General features: G+C 29.0%; 2 protein-coding genes across 5 annotated transcripts in view; one reads left to right on the forward strand and one right to left on the reverse strand.

Moving 5' to 3' along the window:
• Positions 1-5,768, forward strand: part of LOC105110593 (agamous-like MADS-box protein AGL11) — a 10,567-nt gene extending 4,799 nt beyond the window's left edge. The window contains exons 2-7 of the mRNA XM_011005679.1: positions 75-136; positions 4,509-4,608; positions 4,810-4,851; positions 4,940-4,981; positions 5,110-5,270; positions 5,473-5,768. Of these exons, the coding sequence (XP_011003981.1) occupies positions 75-136; positions 4,509-4,608; positions 4,810-4,851; positions 4,940-4,981; positions 5,110-5,270; positions 5,473-5,476 (411 nt within the window). The 3' untranslated portion in view covers positions 5,477-5,768. The remainder of the gene's footprint in view (positions 1-74; positions 137-4,508; positions 4,609-4,809; positions 4,852-4,939; positions 4,982-5,109; positions 5,271-5,472) is intronic.
• A 1,122-nt stretch (positions 5,769-6,890) lies between these two features.
• Positions 6,891-11,281, reverse strand: LOC105110584 (protein AIG1-like). Of its 4 annotated transcripts, none has more exons than XM_011005662.1 (6): positions 11,191-11,281; positions 10,258-10,507; positions 9,793-10,070; positions 8,235-8,399; positions 8,018-8,155; positions 6,891-7,280 (listed from the first exon to the last, which is right to left on the reverse strand). In XM_011005662.1, the coding sequence occupies exons 2-6, from the start codon at positions 10,490-10,492 to the stop codon at positions 7,086-7,088; spliced, it is 1,011 nt and encodes a 336-aa protein (XP_011003964.1). In that variant the 5' UTR covers positions 10,493-10,507; positions 11,191-11,281; the 3' UTR covers positions 6,891-7,085. The 4 variants fall into 4 exon arrangements, with proteins under 4 accessions (XP_011003964.1, XP_011003966.1, XP_011003965.1 ...); XM_011005664.1 differs by having other exon boundaries at positions 11,195-11,280; XM_011005663.1 differs by having other exon boundaries at positions 10,258-10,509; positions 11,135-11,274.
• Positions 11,282-19,698: the final 8,417 nt, after the last annotated feature.

Genomic DNA, 19,698 nt, shown 5'->3' on the forward strand with positions numbered 1-19,698 from the left:
TTCCAAGTCCTTGAATCTTTGCTCAATTCATTTCCTCTGACTTACTTTTCCTGTATTAAATGGATGAAATATAGTATTATCAACAAGAATCAGCAAAGCTGCGTCAACAAATTCAGTTGCTACAGAATTCTAACAGGTACAATCTGCACAGTACAAATTTACATTATTAATTGATTCAGTTTTTGCAATAAAAAATTAAAGGTAAACTTTTTATGGTCTTAACCAATAAAACAGACAACTATCAAACTAGGGGACAATTGTTTATTCTTGACGTTTTCTTAACAAATTAATTGAGAAATATATATATATATATATATATATATATATATATGAAATACGTGAGATTTATTAATCAATTTCTATGACCGTTAAGTGGATTAATTAAAAAGGTACAAAAAAAACCTTAGAGCTTGTTTAGAAACGTGGGTCAATCTATATTTTTATAAAATTCAAATTTTTTTACTAAAAAATAATTTTTTTACTAAAAAATAATTTTTTGTATGTTTTGATGCTCTAATTTTAAAAAAAATTTTAAAAAATAAAAAAAAAATATCATTTTGATACATTTCATCACAAAAAACACTTTAAAAAATAAATGCAATCACACTCCCAAACAGACCCCTAAAAAAGTTAAAAATGTGCTAACAAAACTAAATCAATAATCAAAATCAAGCATAAAAGAATCTTAATTAAAAAAAAATTCAAATAGTTTGCAATATAATTTTTCTTTCTATGAACATGATTAAAACACACAGAAATGCGCTTATTGCATGCATTAAAAATATCATTGAATTTAGTTTGCAAGCTTCAAGGCCGCATAACATTTTCTCTTTTAATCCAAGTAATGGCATTGTAAGAATTTGATTCAACAACTCATCAATTTGTAGAAGCATAGTAGCAGTCAATACTCAAAAGCATAGGTTTTTGAATAGCCAGAATGTAGCTTCATTAAATTTCATATTACTTGTCAAACAAGAAAAAATACAAAGGAATTTTCTTTTATGATCTTTGAGAACACCACTAATTCCTTAAGGTCTTGGTTTATTACTTGAAGACACATCAACATTCCACTTGAACATGCATAGAAGGTTGCATAGAAGGTAGTCAAGAAGAATCATTTCTCATATTTTTCTTTTTTATAGATAATCATTGAGAGTATATTGAAAAGGCTATTAATAAACCAATAGCTAAAGAAAAATACTTGGACAAGATAAAAAGAAAAAAAAAACAAACTTAGGAGAAAAAAGAAAAAAGAAAACAAAACTGATTTGCTACAATAAAATACAAAGAAACTATGTAAGATTTCTTATTACACCATAATATGATGCCATCAGAAGATTTTATGAGGTCATTTCCTGTATAAGTGAAGTTGGAATCCAAAGTATGCAACCAAATAGCAATTCGATGAAGGATTGTAGAGAAATAATCAAACAAACTTATAGTTCCCTCCTTAAAAACAATGTTGTTCCTCAACAACCAAATACTCCAAGTAGTACTACTGAAAATTAGTCTCCAAGCTAATCTTTGAAATATACTCAGCACCATTCCAGGCCATTGCAAAAGCAGCGAGTCTAGAGTGCTTGGCAAATAATATTGAATACCCCACCGATCTAAAATTTTCATCCAAACACTCCTAGAAAAGTTACATTGTATAAAAAGATGCTATAAAGTTTTCAAATTTGAGTTACAAAAGACATATGAAGCTTTTGTGGCGAGCAAAAAATTCTGGTAATGGAGAAAAGTTCTTGTGCTAACGTTGTTCTAAACTATCAATCATAGAAACACCTGAACTTTCAGAGGGGTCCCTCTTAATCTAGACATTGGTTTCAAAAACTCTATCATGAGCAAAAGAGTACTATCAATTAGGGTGCAATAAGACTTAACTGAAAAACTTCCATCAGAATTACATGGTTATATGATTTTATCCTTTTAGTTCATGTCAAAAAATCATTTAATGAACAAAGTAAATTTGACTCGATAGAACAGAAACTCCCATCATTATATTTTGTTTAAATAGAAACTCGATGAAAAAAGAATAATACACTCCAACCCAATCTGTTTATTTCTTATTAAAAAATCAAATTATTGTAGTAATTGATTCCAAATAGGCCAAAGTATACCAAAGAAGAACAACCACCACATCTTCTTATTTTATTTTTTTTGCATAGGTTCCATAATAAGAAAAGTCATCAAAAGATTAAGGCAAGATCAACTGTTATCCCAACCAATTTATCACCTGAGATATAACTTCCAAATCATTTCACCATAAAGAAAATATGAGTTGCAGTTTTAATTTTTTTTACAAGAAAAAAATTAAAATCGATACCTTGAAACCTACCTTTTAGATATAAAAAATATTATGTAAACCTATCTTTTGCGAGCACCAAAGTTTATCTTAAATGAATTTGTACAATTTTTTTTATAATAATCAAAAGTTTTATCAAGAAAATGGCTACAAAGATAATAGCCTTATTTACATTAGATGAATAAGTAAAGGAAAGAAAATAAAGAAAAGATAAGCATAAAAGATGTTGCATGAAACAGGAGAGCGCAACAATTAGAGGGAACAAAAAAAAACATAAGAAATCAACTTCTTCCTACTTAACATCCTCTATATTAAGCTCCAAGGAGCTAGAATCAAGTCTTATTCATAAAGCGACACTTCAGCGCACCATGGAGAAACAGATTTGGAGGTTAAAGGTAATATTAAAAATGACATCATCCTGGCAGAGCTAAAGATTTCATACAACATATGAGAAAAGAAGCTACCATAAGAGATTTTGTTGCTTGTCTTTAACCATGGAAGACCATTAATAACACATATTATTAACAAATTTTGAAAAAACACTACAAAAGCCTTGATTAGAAAGCAGTTTCGTCCATATATTCCAAGTGAAATGGAAATGAATGAAAAAATGATTTGAAGATTCTAAGCTTTTATTAAAGAAAGTGCAACTTAATTTCTAAAGAGTGAGGTAGTCATGTTGAAATGGAAAATCTCTTGTGGTTACTTTGTCTTGGACAAGGAGCTAGAGGAAAAGTTGTATTTTTAGTGGGGTTAGTTTTATAAGTTGCAGTTTTGGTGGGGTTAATTTTATCTAAATAGAAGATTAGAATGGTTTAGCACCACCGTAAAGCAATTGGTCCATCATTTTGGAGCAAGATTTTACACTGACGAAGTCATCGTTATTGAGAGTTTAGATTTTCTTATCCATCTTGCGGCAAAACAAAAGGTTGGAATTCAACAAGGATGATAAAAGTGATAGTTGTTCTTGTTCAAAATGAAATAAAAGTTTGCGCCATTGCAGGGACTATAGCCAAATTTAATTATTCCATCTATCCATGTTGTCTACCAACATAGATTTAGAGGTAAATAAAAGATATAGTCTGGGAAAGACTATTTTAGAAGGGTAGTTACCAATCTAGTTGTCTAGCTAAAAGGATGTTAAACTGTCATTCCCCATCATGAATTTGCAATGATTCGTGAAGACATGGTGAACGTCGGTTTGAATAATGAACATAATATCCTTCCAAATCTTGGAGGGTTGAATGTAAAAAATCAGGATCTCATTCTCATAAGCTGGATTGTACATTAAAGAGATAATCATTTTCCATAAACCTGTACTTGGGGAAGAGAGTCTTCAAATCTATTTTAGCAGTAGAGCTCTGTTTTTTTATATAAGAGAGCCTACATCGAGACCTCCTTGTTTCTTATCGCATATCACTATTCCTCATTGGATCTTATAAGAAGATCTTTGCTTGATACATCCGCATCATAAGAAACATCTTTGGATGGATGAAAGAAGCTTACCTATCCCTTTTGGCATCTTGAATACAAAGATAAAATTATAAACAGGAAAATAAATATATAGACAAGGAAGTAAGGACACTTTTAATGAGTAAAGACATCCAACTATGTTTGATAATCTCCCTTTCCATATATGAAACCTTCTATAAAACTTCTTTATCACTAGCTTCCATATGGAGATATAGGATGGATTGGTTCCTGGTGGTATGCTGAGATAATTTTTTGGAAAGGGAGTCTGATCTATAAAAAAATAGATATAGTCAAGTGTAAGCACAAGTGATCGTTGATATTAATACTAATAATGAAGCTTTTATGGAAATTTATGTGAAGCCCGAACTCATAGCAAACCATCTCAGAATTCTCTTACTTGAACTAATTGATTAATATTTGCTGGGATGAATATTAGCATGTTATTTGCATACTGTAGGTGGCTGAGAAAAACAAATTATGTAAATGTGCACAATATTAACTGAAATGTGAATTATGATTCAAAGTTTATAGCTTAAATGAATTTGTCCGGCTATTCCCTTTCCATAATCCGTCCCATTTTAGGTGTAATGATATCCATGGCATTTAGAAAATGTACCAAATGACTTTACCAAGATTTTTGAACCCACACACGGATTAAATGGTCCTTTCATCATTTACGCACTCTTCGTCACAGTATGGTGCTGCTCATGCTTTCCCTTTTTTCTTGTAGGCACTTAATGGGAGAAGCCGTGAGTAATCTGTCGGTGAAGGAGCTAAAGCAGCTGGAGAATAGGCTCGAAAGAGGCATGACTAGAATCAGGTCAAAGAAGGTATGAACTTGTACAAATGGAAGCAAATATAGGAACAAATTTCTTGTCATTGTTGCTTAAAATTGTACGTCTTTCCTTTCTTTTTGACTTGCACATAATTAACATGCACATCAGTGTATCGGCTTTCTAAATATTTTCTGTATCACAGTTTTTTATATGTCCTCAATAGTTTTTGTGCTTTCTACTTGTCTATTGCAACAGCATGAATTGCTGCTAGCTGAAATTGAGTATATGCAGAAAAGGGTAATTCCCATCTTGCTCTCACTTTCATATTTTGGAAACTTTTTTTTCTCTGATTCATGCTCAAATTGATTTGAACACCTCTTTTTAGGAGATTGAGCTGGAAAATGAAAGTGCCTGTCTTCGAACCAAGGTATGGCAGAAAACTAAATTCTCTTATGTTTCAAATGTAGTTGAGGTTCTGTTGATTTTTGTTTATCCTTGACAAATATAGCAGCATTTGTCTTAAATCGCTAGCTTGTTTACTCTTAATAACTTCAGATAGCGGAAGTTGAGAGGCTTCAACAAGCCAACATGGTCACCGGAGATGAGCTGAATGCAATCCAGGCATTAGCAGCCTCTCGCAATTTCTTTGCTCCTCATTTTCTTGAGGGTGGAACTGCATACCCACACACTTATAACAGGAAGATTCTCCATCTTGGGTACTCATCCTTTTCCATTTTCTCGTGTCATTGTTTTGCATTCTATGTTATCTATTACTTTTTCACTTATATTTGAATTGAAAAACAGATTTACATGATCAAATGAGAACGTGTTTCACTAACTGAAAAAGCGTGCCTCCTTAAATGGGATGAATAAACGTTGAATGTTGACTTGATATTGTTTTCTGCATTATTCATGCAGGTAAGAAACTGGAGAACTGATGTATTTTGATACACATGTAATCCAGAAAATGAAGACACTACGATATTATCTGATAGTGTGTGCCCTAGTTAAGATCAGTCCTTGAAGTACTGCAGGTCAATGTAAGCTGGATGTGTTCTAGCTGGAAAGATATCAACATTATTAATTGGCACTGCTTTAATTTGTAAGGATTTTTTGTATGAACTCTACTAAATCACTGTTGAAAGGCAGTTGTTATGCTAGTTCTAGTCTGAAGGATTTCTATCAGATAAATAAAGTTCATATATAGATATAAACATCGTCCTACTTGCGAAAAGAACTAAAAACATTTAAAAGGGCACATATTATTATCACGATAATAAATTTTGTTTTGAACTTTATTTATCTCTCATCAAGCTGAATCAGTTCTATTCGTTGCTATTCCTCAAGATTATAACCATTTCTTCGCGTAGCAGATTTTTCTGCAATTTGGTTTTCATTATGCTGTATAAATAGATGGTTTGTCGCTCAATGAAATTAATCCTCTGCAGACTCTCTCGTTATCTTTAAACTCTGGTTTGATCAAAAACCAACATGCACAAACAAAAACTAATCCAAGAGTACCACGTAGTCTGAGAAATGAAAGAATATGAAGCATGCACGACCATTAACTATGAACGAAGATAGGGCATGCTCGATGAAATTAATCCTCTGCAGACTCGAAATTAGCTCTCTCTCTCTCTCTCTCTCTCTTTCTCTCCCTCGTTAACTTTAAACTCTGGTTTGATGAAAAACCAACATGCACAAACAAATACTAATTCAAGAATACCACGTAGTCCGAGAAATGAAAGAATATGAAGCATGCACCGACCATTAACTATGAACGAAGATAGGGCAAAAATGGAAAGAGATGGAAAACTACCGATCGATATCCACCGGCTAACTGGAAAGGGGGGTAATCGAGACTTGCCATGCGAGAGAGCCCTTGCCTATGCGCTTAGGAAAACATGAATCCAAACCAATACCCTAAACCGGACCCGGCCCAACTCACTTCCATTGCCATTCAAAAGTACGAGTACGAGAAACTCCACAACGTTCCAAAGTAGTTTGATTCGGATGTTAATGTTTTTTTACCATTAAATAATTTTTCTCTGTAAATTTAAAAAGTTTATTGTAATTATTTAATTGAATAAATTAAGAATTATATTATATATGTATTAATAAATAATAATAAATTTATTAATTATAATATAAAAATTAAATGAAAACTTGGCTAAAAATGTTATTTTTTTAAAGAAAAAGATATTGAATATTTGTTTAATTTGAAATTAAATCTTACAAATTTTAATTGGTTTAAATTAATAAAATTTAATTTAATTTAGACAAAACAGGCATTAACTCAAAATCATTCTCGTACGTTTTCAATCAACTACATTATGAAAATATATACTAACAATTATATTATGTATGTATTATGTATGTGTTACTTGGAACCGTATCATTTCAGGCATCATGTACTACTAGAAAGAAGCATTTGCAGCGAGAGCACTGCATGCATAAACCACAATATAAACATCAAACACAATATCATTCTCGTACGTTTTCAATCAACTGAACATGGTCTGTCGATTGTGTCAGAGAATGGCACAGCCTCCCTTATTACGGAGCTCCTCCTGAGCCTTCTCTAGACTCTCTCTAAGCTTGCGAATTTCTTCATTTGATTTCCTTTGCTCTGATTGTGCATTCTCTTCTGCGCGAAGTCGAGCGGCATGCTCTTCTGCCAACCGCCGCTCAAGATTACCGGTTGCCTCTTTAAGCTTCATCTCAACCTGCACGTCAACATAGAAATCAAAAAATAATTGATACACTTGTACCCAGCCATATTAGACAAGGCCACAAGCTAAATGGGAGAGGCTATAAGGGTCAAGATTCGATACTGTGCCTGGAAGGGGAATAGAGAGACAAAATCTATGTGATAAGGGGTTTCATTCTTTTCAAAATGATTCTGCTTTCAAAATAGCTAATCTAAACTGTCGCCACTTAATTTTCACTGCAGCAAGATTTCATTATTTTTCCACAACTGCGTCATTCATTAAAATCATGAATATCTATACTGTCTCTAAATCTTGAGCTATGGTAAGTGCATTGTGAATTAAAAAAATCACAGCATGCAGTTTCCCAGCAACAATAGTTCATAAAATGTCAGATTGAATAAATCACACACAAAGGTGCACTTACTCTTTTTTCTAGTAAATCAATGGCAGCATGCAGTTTCCCACACAAAGGTGCACTTACTCTTTTTTCTATGAAAAGCAGGAGGATTCAAGAATATACTACACACAAAATTCTAATGTTTGTAATCATACAATTACAATCTGAAAATTTGACCAGTACCATTAAACATAGAATAAGGATTTCCTGAGGAATAAATGAATCTTGATTTTGCTGAGAGAGATCTTTTAAGAACATAGGAGGCACATGACCGTTTTAAAGACAAACTAAATCTTCAGATCCTACAAACAAGAGCACATGGGAAACCTGTGAAAACAAGGGAATTGAGCAATACCATCTCAGTTACTCGTTTCAGCTGTTCTTCATATTGTATTTGCATCTGCTCCTTCAACTCTGATATTTCTCGTAAAGAAAAGTTCCCCTTCAAGGAATTAACCTCTTCTTGTTGATCACGGAAGTTCATTTCCCCTCTCTATCATATCAATCAAGTTACCTCCCAAAAATTTTACAATGAAGTACAAAAGCATAGCCAAAGTTTACAAAAAACCAACCTGTATTTCAGCAAATAATTCATCACTGTATGGTTGCCCAGCATTCTGTTCCATGACCCTGTTTACTAGGGAGAGAAGCTCCTGCATCTGCTCAGCTCTCTTAAATAAATCTTTAGTTTTGTTATCAAAAAGAACTCGTCGATTCTCACACAACTTGAGAACTTCCTGCAAAAAAAATTTCAATAAATTGTCATGTACTTAAATAAACTACAAAATGCATGAGTTATCCTGCATTTAATCACTACAGGTAAATATCCGGCCATTCACTCAAGTGCAGAAACATTCCATCTCTCACCTGAATAACAATCTTACTTTTGACATTGACAAAATCTGGTGGTAGTATCATCATTATTGTTGATAACAAAGAAAGAAATTAACTTCCAAAGATACTCATCTGACAGACAGTTTTTCAGTAAACTAACTAAACTAGTTCGCTCATTCAACCAAATGTCAGCTATTTCTTAAACAAGTTACTAACATTTTCAAGGTTTTAAAGCATGATCAGCACTGGCCAGCCAAGACTTTTTTGTACAAGGCTGCCCTGCAAATATTAAGCTTTGCATTTATACTTATTTTCAACTAATAATCATGTCAACAACATAACATGACACCAGCCTGAGCATTTGGATCTGCACAATTTAGCAATAGCTCAAATCTAGTAAATCCGTCTTATCTCTACCTTCATAACAATTTAAATTAAAACTCAATAGCACTAATAAGCAAGTCGATGATAAGGAATGTAATGGTAATAAGTAAGCTTGCATCTAAACTCATTTTCAACCATGTAATAGGCATAAGTTAGTAAGTTGCAATAAAAAATCTTATAACTCAGAAAGGTGGCACACCAAGCAAGAGCATTGGGATCTATATGATTTAGCAAAAGTACACATGATATTTATTTTCAATCGACAACGAGTCAATTCTTGTAGCAACTTTACTGACAGTTATGGAAAACCAAATCAAAAGTATAGATTTAAGTAACAAAAGTACTAAATTTCTGCACAATATTTATTATAGTTCCCACTAACTTAAAGAAAGACACAGAATCATGACTAAATAGCACAAGTGAAGTTACAGAATGCAGAAAAACAAAAAGAAGAGAAAAGTTAAAAGAAAACTCTGGGAAGATATTCAATAAGAAGATAAACCATTTAGTAAAATGAATATATTCCTAGAGCTTTTAATTAAAATTCAGAATCTAATAAATTTCCCAGCTTTATAGCATCTTTAAATTTTAGTTTGTTGAAGGGCAGCTGTAATGCATGGTAATCTTTAAATTTTGCAAACTTGAACAATAACTCTCTCTGGAGACCAACAAAGTGGGAGAATATGCAAACTTTCACCTCTAATCAACATGGAGTTGTATGCTACAAGCTATGTTCAAATCCAACATACTAAAGACACCTTTAATCTTCCAGAAAATAAAGAGCTTAAGATCTTGAGATACCATACTTGCACAACTCAAACAATAAGCCAAAGTAACAAATGAAATCATACTAAGTTTCCAATTGATAAATGTAATAGGTGAAAAAATAAAAACAAAAACAAGATGAGTAACCTTTAAAGGTTGTGGACACTCGCGGCCCAAATAATCTTCTAATGTCTCATCATTATCTTCAAGCTCATCTCCCCCAGTGAAGACTACAATCATGTAGTCAAGTATCTTACTTCCAAACAAAGTTTGTAAGCTGCGAAGGGCTGCTTCTTCTTCTTGTGAAAAGCGGGTCCTAACTGAGAAAACTACTAGGACAGCATGGATCCCATCCTTTGCCATATTAATACATTTGACAATTTCTCTGCCAACAAATTCAGATCCAGCAGAAAAATCAAAGAGTCCTGTAATAGCTAATTTGTTAGTTCTTATGCACCATGAAGCCATATAAAAATTATGCGGTACATAACTAACAAATAGGATGAAGTGGAATGATTTGCTAGGACCAAGTTTTTTGGAAAATGTTAAGACTAATTAATCTTAACATTTTCCAGAAAACTTGGTCCTAGCAAAATAGCTTACTGTCCATACCAGGAGTATCAATGACATTGATAATCTGACCATCTCTCAGTACAGTTCTCTGCAATTCACAACTACTGGTAACACCGGATGAGCTAGCCCTTGACTTGAAGGCCTTTCTTCCAAGAATACTGTTACCGGTTGCACTTTTTCCATTGCCTGTGCGTCCAACTAAAACAATTGTTCGAACCCCATTTGATGGTGAAGCAAACTCCCAATCGTCATCCATTGCACTTCCACCCATCATGCCAGATCAGATTACCTACAACATATAAATGTTTACACGGTCTGGTTGGGGAATTTCATGTTTTTTTTTTAGTAACAACGCAACTAATCATACAAAGCTTATTCTTAAAACAAGCTTCTTATGTTCCATTACCAAGCAAAACTTATAGGACTATCTATATCCATAAAGTAATTATAATACAAAAGCTGCTCCACAATTACACAGAGACAAGAACAGTGCTTAAATTAATCTGCAGTAGCACAAATTTTCTTCGCTTTAGCATGCCACTATGGCTATCAATCCAAACCCCAGGTGACCTAAACAGTGCTTGAACCGTCGTTTGTTACACATCAGATTCATAAGCTCTTCTGATAAATGAAACATTAGTGGCCAAAAATACATAATCACAAAGAGAGTGAGATCTCCATCAATATAGCCCAGAAACCCAAAATAAACCAAAGAACCAAGTAAACCTGGTTAGGAAATTTCAAATCTCATTTCTGATTTCATAAAAAATAAAACCCAGATAATGAAAGATTCGAACAAGAAAAAGGTAAAGTCTTTTCCTTTTTCCTTATAAACTGTTACCTCTACAGCCAAAACAAACGAAACGAAGAGAACCCACAAGTCAAAGAACTCCAAAGGCAAACATAACAGTGCACTGTAAGAATAGATTTGAAAACTTTGATCGTCGTATAAGATAAAGGTTAGGAGATTACTTACTTAGTAAGAGAAAGGATGAGACAAGAGAGAAGATAGAGTGTCTTTAATCTATTGAGCTGTGTATGTAGACAAATTACTAATCTGTAGAAGACCAAAGACTACAAGGACAAGGAAAATTCTTGTTATGTGTTAAGAGTATTTCTCTTTAGTCCCTGGATTTTGGACCTAATTATTTATTACTCCCTTTTATTTGAGATCTTATAACTTGATCCCTTTTCTTAAAACATTACTCAACGAGTGTCAAAAGAATTGAAGGTTCTCAAACATAAATGACTAAGCTATGGTTAATTTCAAAATCTAGGGACTAAAGAATAATTTGCTCCATTTGCTAAACATGAAGACTTTTTAAACAAGGATAAAATGCTACGATGAATGATTCCCACACTAGAGTCAAGGGGCACTTTTGAATTTTTAAATAGTTTTTACATAAATTTCATGTTAAATGAAGGGCAATTTGTTCCTTCACTAGGCATTGAAGATAATAAAAAGTAAACAGCATGAAATAACCTGGTAGCTAAAAATTTAAAATTGATTTTAAGGAGTTTTTCATAATTACATAAGGAATTTTTTAGTTGGTATATATTATGATAAAATTCATTTGAGCTCTTTTGTCATATAAAAAGAATAATTAAAAAATAAAAATTAGTGGCATGTACATAAAACACATCAATATATCAATATATGGATGATGTGTTTAGCGTTTTTCTATTACTAAAAATATCTTTTTACCATAATATTGGAAGCATTTTCATATTTTTTTTATCTAAAGTAACGCGTGTAAGCGTTGTGTGGCCAATTTATCATTAATTGAACTTTTTTTACTTATATTCTCTCTCATTTTATTAAAATAATAACTTAGTTCTCGTGGTTAGGAAAGAGACTTAACCTTTCTTTTATCCTTGATTTGTTTTCAATTTTGATTTGTTTTCAATTTGATCATTTTATGTTTAGTTTCTTGATATTCAACTTTATAGTTTTTATTTTATTTTATTATTGCCTAGATACAAATATCCTATTATATCAAGAAAAAAAAAGTTTGCCTTTACAAAATAAAATATAATCTTAGTGATTTAAAATAATTAAGAGGAATCAATTTTTTTAAAAAAAAATATAAGGTCTAGAAAAGACAAATAATCTTGCTTGCATGTGCACCACGTGTACTAGTGTGTAGGAAGAGATTGTTATGCTCAAATGGTATATGCAACCTCTTTCAGCAATGTACTAGTTGCATGACCCGCGCGATACCACAGGTTAATTTTTTTGCATAAAAATATTAAAAAAAAAAAGCTAAAATCTAAAAGTATTATATTTTTTTACAAAACTATATTCAAGAGTCTTAGGTTTGACTGCAACGCCTGACCCAAGAGTAATATTTTATAATAACATTAAACTTAAAAGACCTAAGTTTAAGTGGCTCTGACTGCAATACCAAACCCAACAGTCTTGGATATGAGTCTGATTGCAAAGTTGTGTCATAAAAGTGTGATATTTAAATAGATTAATTAAAAAGAAAAAAACAAAAAAAAAACCAACATTAAGAAAAAAAACTAATGAAGAAAAATAAAAAAAATCTGAATTAACTGGGTTAACCTGTCAAACCTGAGATCCATGTCATGAAAGTCTGATAACTAAATAGAAAAAAATTAATATCAACAAAAAAAATAAAAAAAAAGTTAATTAAAAAGAAAAAAAAAGACATCAACCTTTTCATTGTGGATTGGACTGTGCAATTCATAGTAAAAGGCATAAAAAAAAATAAAGATATCAGCTTTTTCACCGTGGACTGCATACAATATTAAAAGATGAAATCGGAAAAACAAAACTAATGAGGAAAAAGAAAAACAATATGAATCCATTGGGTTAACTCGTCAAATCTGGGATCCGTGTTATGAAAGTCTAAACATAAAAAAATTTAATATTAAGAAAATAAATTAAAAGAATAATTACAAAAGAAAAAAACAAAAAAAAAAAACTAAAGGCATCAGCTTTTTCACTATGGATTGTACTATGCAGTCCACAATAAAAAGGTTTTTTTTTAAAAAAAATAAAGGCATACGTCATGAGTTTTTTTTTTTGCATAAAAAATATAAAAAAGGCTAAGATCTAAGAGTGTTATGTCTTTCTGCAAAGATATACCCAAGAACCTTTGGTCTAGCTTCCACACTTGACCTATGAATAATATTTATAATAATATTAAACTTACATGACTCAAGTTTAAGTGAGTTTGGTTGCAACACCGAACTCAAGAGCCTTGGATGTGGGTCTGGCTGCAAGATTGTGTCATAAAAGTGTGATAATTAAATAGATTAATTAAAAAAAAGAAAAAAATCAACGGGATTAAAAAAACTAATGAAGAAAAAAAATTTAAATTAACTGGGTTAACCCTTCAAACCAGGTTAACCCGTCAAACCTTAATTTCGCGTCATGAAAGTTTGATAACTAAATAGGAAAAAAAAATTGATGGGTTAACCCATAATTAACTTGGTTAACTTGTCAAACTCGGGATACGTGTCATAAAAATCTGATAATTAAATAGAAAGAAATTTAACATTAACAAACGAAACTAAATGAGAAAAATTAATTAAAAAGAAAAAAAAAGCAAAAAAAATAAAATTTCGGGACTCGTTAAACCAGGTTAACCTGTCAAACTCGGGATCTGTATCATGAAAGTCTGATAACTAAATAAAAAAATTTATCATTAACAAACTAAATTAAACAAAAAAATTCATGAAAAGAAAAAACACTAAGAAAAAAGCAAAAAAAACCCATAAAGGCTAAGAAAAAAGCAAAAAAAAACCATAAAGGCATACAAAACAAAAAAATAAAAAAATAAAAACAAAAAATTATAATTATAATAATTATTATATATAAGTATAATTAAAAGGCTATAATAATAATAATAATATATAAATATAATCAATAGGCATGGAGAAGCTATATTGCTCTTTCCACGCCTTTTAGTATATTATTAATAGTAATCATTGCTCGGATTTATAATATATCTATATCTTACTTATTAAATAAAAAATAAATATTTATATTTATTTATTGAGTTTTGAGTATTTATTCTATATATATATTATTCTAAAAATTAACCAAGTCAAAAAAAATTTATTTATGGAAACCTTAGTGTTATTTTGATATGAATTAATTAACTTGCCTTAATGGGTCATTTTTATAAATTAAATTGGTCTATATTCAAGCTTAAATATAATTAAATTTTTTTTATTTGAGATTACGGTCTAGCTATGTTTTTAAAAAGTTTTGAAAAAAATAAATTATTATTTTATAGTGTTTTTGAATTATTTTGATATAATTATATGAAAAATAATTTTTTTAAAATTTTTTTTAATATATCTTTAAATAAAAAAATATTTTATAAAACAAATCTCACGCCCTCTAAAAATACCTTTAGTCATTATTCTTTGCATCCACAAAAATTTAGGCTTATATATATTAGATAAATGGCTTACACTATGTCAGGATTCAAACCAAAAGTTTTTTAATGCATTCATTTAATAAAATAAAATAAAAATTATATCTGTTGATAAATGTTAAAAAAAGTAGTTAATCCTAATTAAAAACCAAATCATGAAATTGAAAAATAAATAAGATTAAGATATCTAATATTACACTACTATTCAACATTCAATTTTTTATTAATTTAATTATATGATAATATTTTTTTAATAAGAAAACCAATAATTTAAAATTCATTGAAACAATCCTTTTCTTATTAATATTTGTTATTTGAAAAAAAAAAATCTAACTTCTTAATATATCTCATTCATTTAATAAAAATAAAAGCAGTCAATACACATGTACAAAAGAATCTTTAACAACTAAAAATAATAATAAAAAATATATATTTCTAATTAAAACATTTGTCTATTTAACTGGCTTAATGTTTTTCAAAAATCTTTTATACTGCATCTTAACATTAAAATAGCAAGTTTTATTTAAAAAAATAACATTTTAATAATTTCCAGATAAATATATTAAAAATCATAAAAATAATACAACACATATATGTTACTTCGAAAAATTATCAAAATCAACCCAACAAGTTAATCTAGAGACCTCTCAACACAACTCATTAACTAACTTAAATTTTAAATTAAATTATATAAAGGTTGAGCTGAAGTAGCTGAATTAATTAAAGATAGCTGAATTAATTAAAAATAATCTGAATAATTGAGATGATTTCATTTTAAATTTATCTAAATTAATTTAAATTAACTTATTAAATTTGGAATTCAAATCATAAATTCAATAAAACCTAATAACTGTTTTAAAAACTATTTTTTACATAATAATAATAATAATAATAATAATAAAGAAGGGGTCAGAAGCCATGGAATGAAATTTTAAAAAGAATTCAAGGTGGACAATATAATAAGAGCGTCTGCTGGTATTGTAAAAGTACTATTATAATCTTATTTAAAAATAAAATAAAAATCGAATGAAAAATACTATTTTTTGTTTTCTAAAGCAAAAATGACTGGTTTGGACTTTGTCCAGAAGAGCTCTGAAAGACATATAAATTTAATAGTGGATCTGTTTGGATAATCTTTTTAAAAATAAAAAATAAAAAAAAAGGGAAACGAATGGTGAGGAGACCTGGAAACAAAAGGACAACATTGCCTGCCATGCACCATTGAGTTCCTATCTTCCAAGCCATCTCTTGTTGTTTCATTATACCTATTCATTTAAATTTTACCTCCCTTTCTCATTATTTTTTTCTAGTTTACTAGAGTTTTTTTTTTTTTTTCATCATTAATTTTTTTTTTCTTTAGAAGTTATATTGGCATGATTCAATATGTTATAATCTATTTTAATTTGCATGTTCTTTCTTGTCTAATAATATGTAGTTAAATTAAAGATTGATTTTATGAAAAAAAAATGGTATTATTTTATGCTTCTTTAAAATAATGGAACCAAAAAATAACATAGACAACGTAACCTTCAATTTTTATTTACTGTGTTCAAAATGAGTGTAAAACATAAATTTTATAGCTCAAATTTCTAGATTTTTTTTAAAACTTCGGTTGTTGAATTATTATTTTTTTTAATTTTATCTTTACAAATTATGTTAGCATGATTCTATAAGTTAGAATTTATTTCATTTACATGCTATCACTTATCTAATATGTCATAAAATATTATAGGTTTAAATTAAAGTTTGATTTTATGAAATATAATTTTTCGTTATTATTAGAAAAATTAAAAGATCATGGACCAAAAATAACATAAAAAACATAGCCTTTTTTTCTCATTTATGTTTTTCAAAATATGCTTAGAACATAAATTTGGTCCCTCAAATTTCAATCTTTGCTTATTTTATCCCAATTCTTTATGTTTTTATAAATTGGTCTTAAACTTTTTTTTTTCATGTTTTGATATTGAAAAAGGAGAGATAATTTAAAAAAAAAAGAAAGATAAAGGAGACTATATACTAAATAAGTTAAGCACCCAAACTCATTTAACTATTCACTCCTAAATTCACCATCTTTTTTTTCTTTTAGGTTCTTCAAGTATTTTGCACTTCAATCACTAGACTTTATTTATTTTTAATTTAATCCTTGCAAGTTCTGCTAACATAGTTATATATGTTGGATATAGTTTGATTTACATAGGGATGATTATTTTTGTTTCAGGTGTTACATAGGGATGATTATTTTTGTTTCAGGTTTAGGTATAAAAAGACAACCAAACCAAAAATTTAGTTTATAAAGGTTTTAAACCGAACTGAATCAAACCTAAAATCGATTCAAACCAACTAATTTCAACTTGATATGCCTTTTTTGTTTCAAAATTAGTTCAAACCAATATTATTTTTGGCTTGGTTCGATTGAATCTTTTTTATTTCAAAATCAATTTAAACTAATATTACTTCAATTAAGCTTTTTTCTACACTTTTTTAATTGAGCCTCACTTTTTAGGGTTTCTTAGAGTTTCTTACGGGAATTTATTACACTATGCCCAATTTATATTTACTATTTTGAGGTTTTCAAGGTTTGTTTTGAATTTTTATAATGGGTTTGAGTTATTTTATTACAAAGGCTTGTAAATATCATAAATAATTATATAAATTTATACTGCAGCATGAAAATACACAAGTGCTCCTATTCATCCAAATTGATAACAATAAAAATAAATAAAATCTAGAAAATTGCCCTACATAAAAAGATGACAACAAAAGCTTTCATCCAACTATTAATCATCTCCTTACAAATATCCCTCATGAACATATCATAAATAGCACTCTCAAGCTTCATGCTATAGTTTTTGTCAGCTTTTTACATAATTAATATCCCTTACATGACTTGATGTTAATTTTTCTGTTGATGGACAAATAGTAAGCAAGACAAAGAAATGTCAACCTTCCATCTATCCAATTTAAAAAATAGATCTATTAAAAATTACATATGTTATGCTAACAAATCAAGATAACAATGCATAACTATTAAGTTCTTCAAATTAAAATTTTATAAATGCTTATATGTGAAGTAGATGATATTATAATAACAATATTTCATGGAGTAGTTTCTTAAAAAATTCCTGCATTAAAAAAAGTAAGAGGTAGCTTCCATACTCATAAACTTAACCAATGCAACTCTAGTTATCATGCATGGAGAAATCTAGGGCAGTCAGACTTATGCTTGTTAAAATTCATATGAAAAAAAATACTTATTTCCTAAAGATTGTATGGCCTTTTCTAACATATTAATGTATGTATTATAAATCACAATCAACAAGCTTGTTATAATGTTGCTTACATGATTGACTATGAATTATCATAGAATTGTCTCTCTAGTTTTCAATATTTACAAATCTCCATTTGTAATTAATAGTAAAAATAATGTCAACAATCATAACTAATAAATGGAACATTGTGAATTGTTCTTAACAATATATAATTGTTGATACATGTATTTTAACTAATTGACTATTACAAATATCAACCAAAAGATGAACATGAAAATGGATGAGTTAGTGAAGAAAAGAAAAAAATATATAGTGTTGTTAGCTAGAAAATAGTTAGTGTTTAAATTATTATATCCAATCTAATTAATTTGGATAAGTAATTAATTATTTGATATATAACCACTAAACAACTATTATTTTTTAATCCATATTCTAAATGTTTGAGTGAGAACTTTCATTTTTCAGGCTAAAACAATTAAAATAACAAAGAAATGGCATGGAAATTGAAAATATATAATCAACAAACTCTCCATAATTACAAATTAACACCTAATTAGTAATGAATTGAATTAAATATTACTTGACCCGCACTATTATTTTTCCAGGAAAGTAATTTCAAATGAAAATTACAAGTAAATGTATGAAGATCATCAATAAAAGCATTTACAATTATATCAGAACTCTAAGAAATACTTGTAGGATTATTGATATCTAGAAGCATTAGGAACATAATAAGTCACTCAAATTATTTCATAACTAAAGGCAATCATATATAAAAGGTCATTATTTCACCAATATTTCTTTATTTTTCTTGGTTATCAACCTTCTTATTTTGCAAACATTAGCATGGAAGCGAAAGATTTCAATATTGAAGGCTACACAATTTATTAAAGATTTCAATGTTAAAAGATATATGATTTATTAAAAGCATAAACAATGTTGATCATGAATAAGCAAAAAGCTATAAATAGCAATAATCAAATATAAAAAGATCTTTTGATTTAAGTAGTTTGAAGATAAAAAGAAATTTAATTATGTGTTGTCCAACAATAAATATTGTAACAACTTATAATTTTAAAAGCTTTCGAGTTCTAAACTCACGTGAAAATAAGATAATTTGAATTTTTTTTTGAATCACTCTCTTGAGATCATCATTGTTTATTTTTATCATATTTTCAATTATTAATCTGTCATTAACAATTCTATTCAAATATATTGATTACTTTTGTCATAGAACAAATGGGAAGTTGTTATGTTTGGAGTAGATCGAGAGTATAAAGATATAGGAACTAGGGATAAAGAATAAAAAAATAAATAAGAGACAAGGAGAAAGCTTGTGAAAAGGTAAGAGCTTTTTATATATGTTTATTTTTTTAAATGGATTTAATGCTTGTTGAATTGATTTAGCTCAATTAATTTTAAATTTTTAAAATTAAAATTGAATCAAACTGAAATTTTTATAAGTTTTTTAATTAATTAATTTAATTTTTTTATTTAATTTTTTTGGTTTAATTTTTTTTTATTCACCCCTAATTTGCATGCTCTTGCCTGTATAATATATCATGGAGTATTCTAGAGTTAAATTGATTGATTTGAAAAAATAATGTGATAGTTAGGCATTATTTGATATTGTGATCTAATCTATTTTTGAAAAATTTTTAATTAATTTTTTTTGAATCATTTTAATATTAAAAATAAATTTTAAAAAATAAAAAATATATTATTTTAATATATTTTAAAATATAAAAAAAATTCTCTAACACCCTCTCATCAACCTCAGCTCCACCCGCCGTTAA

The sequence above is a fragment of the Populus euphratica genome, unplaced genomic scaffold (genome assembly GCF_000495115.2).
Source record: "Populus euphratica unplaced genomic scaffold, PopEup_1.0 scaffold257.1, whole genome shotgun sequence".
NCBI lineage: Eukaryota > Viridiplantae > Streptophyta > Magnoliopsida > Malpighiales > Salicaceae > Populus > Populus euphratica.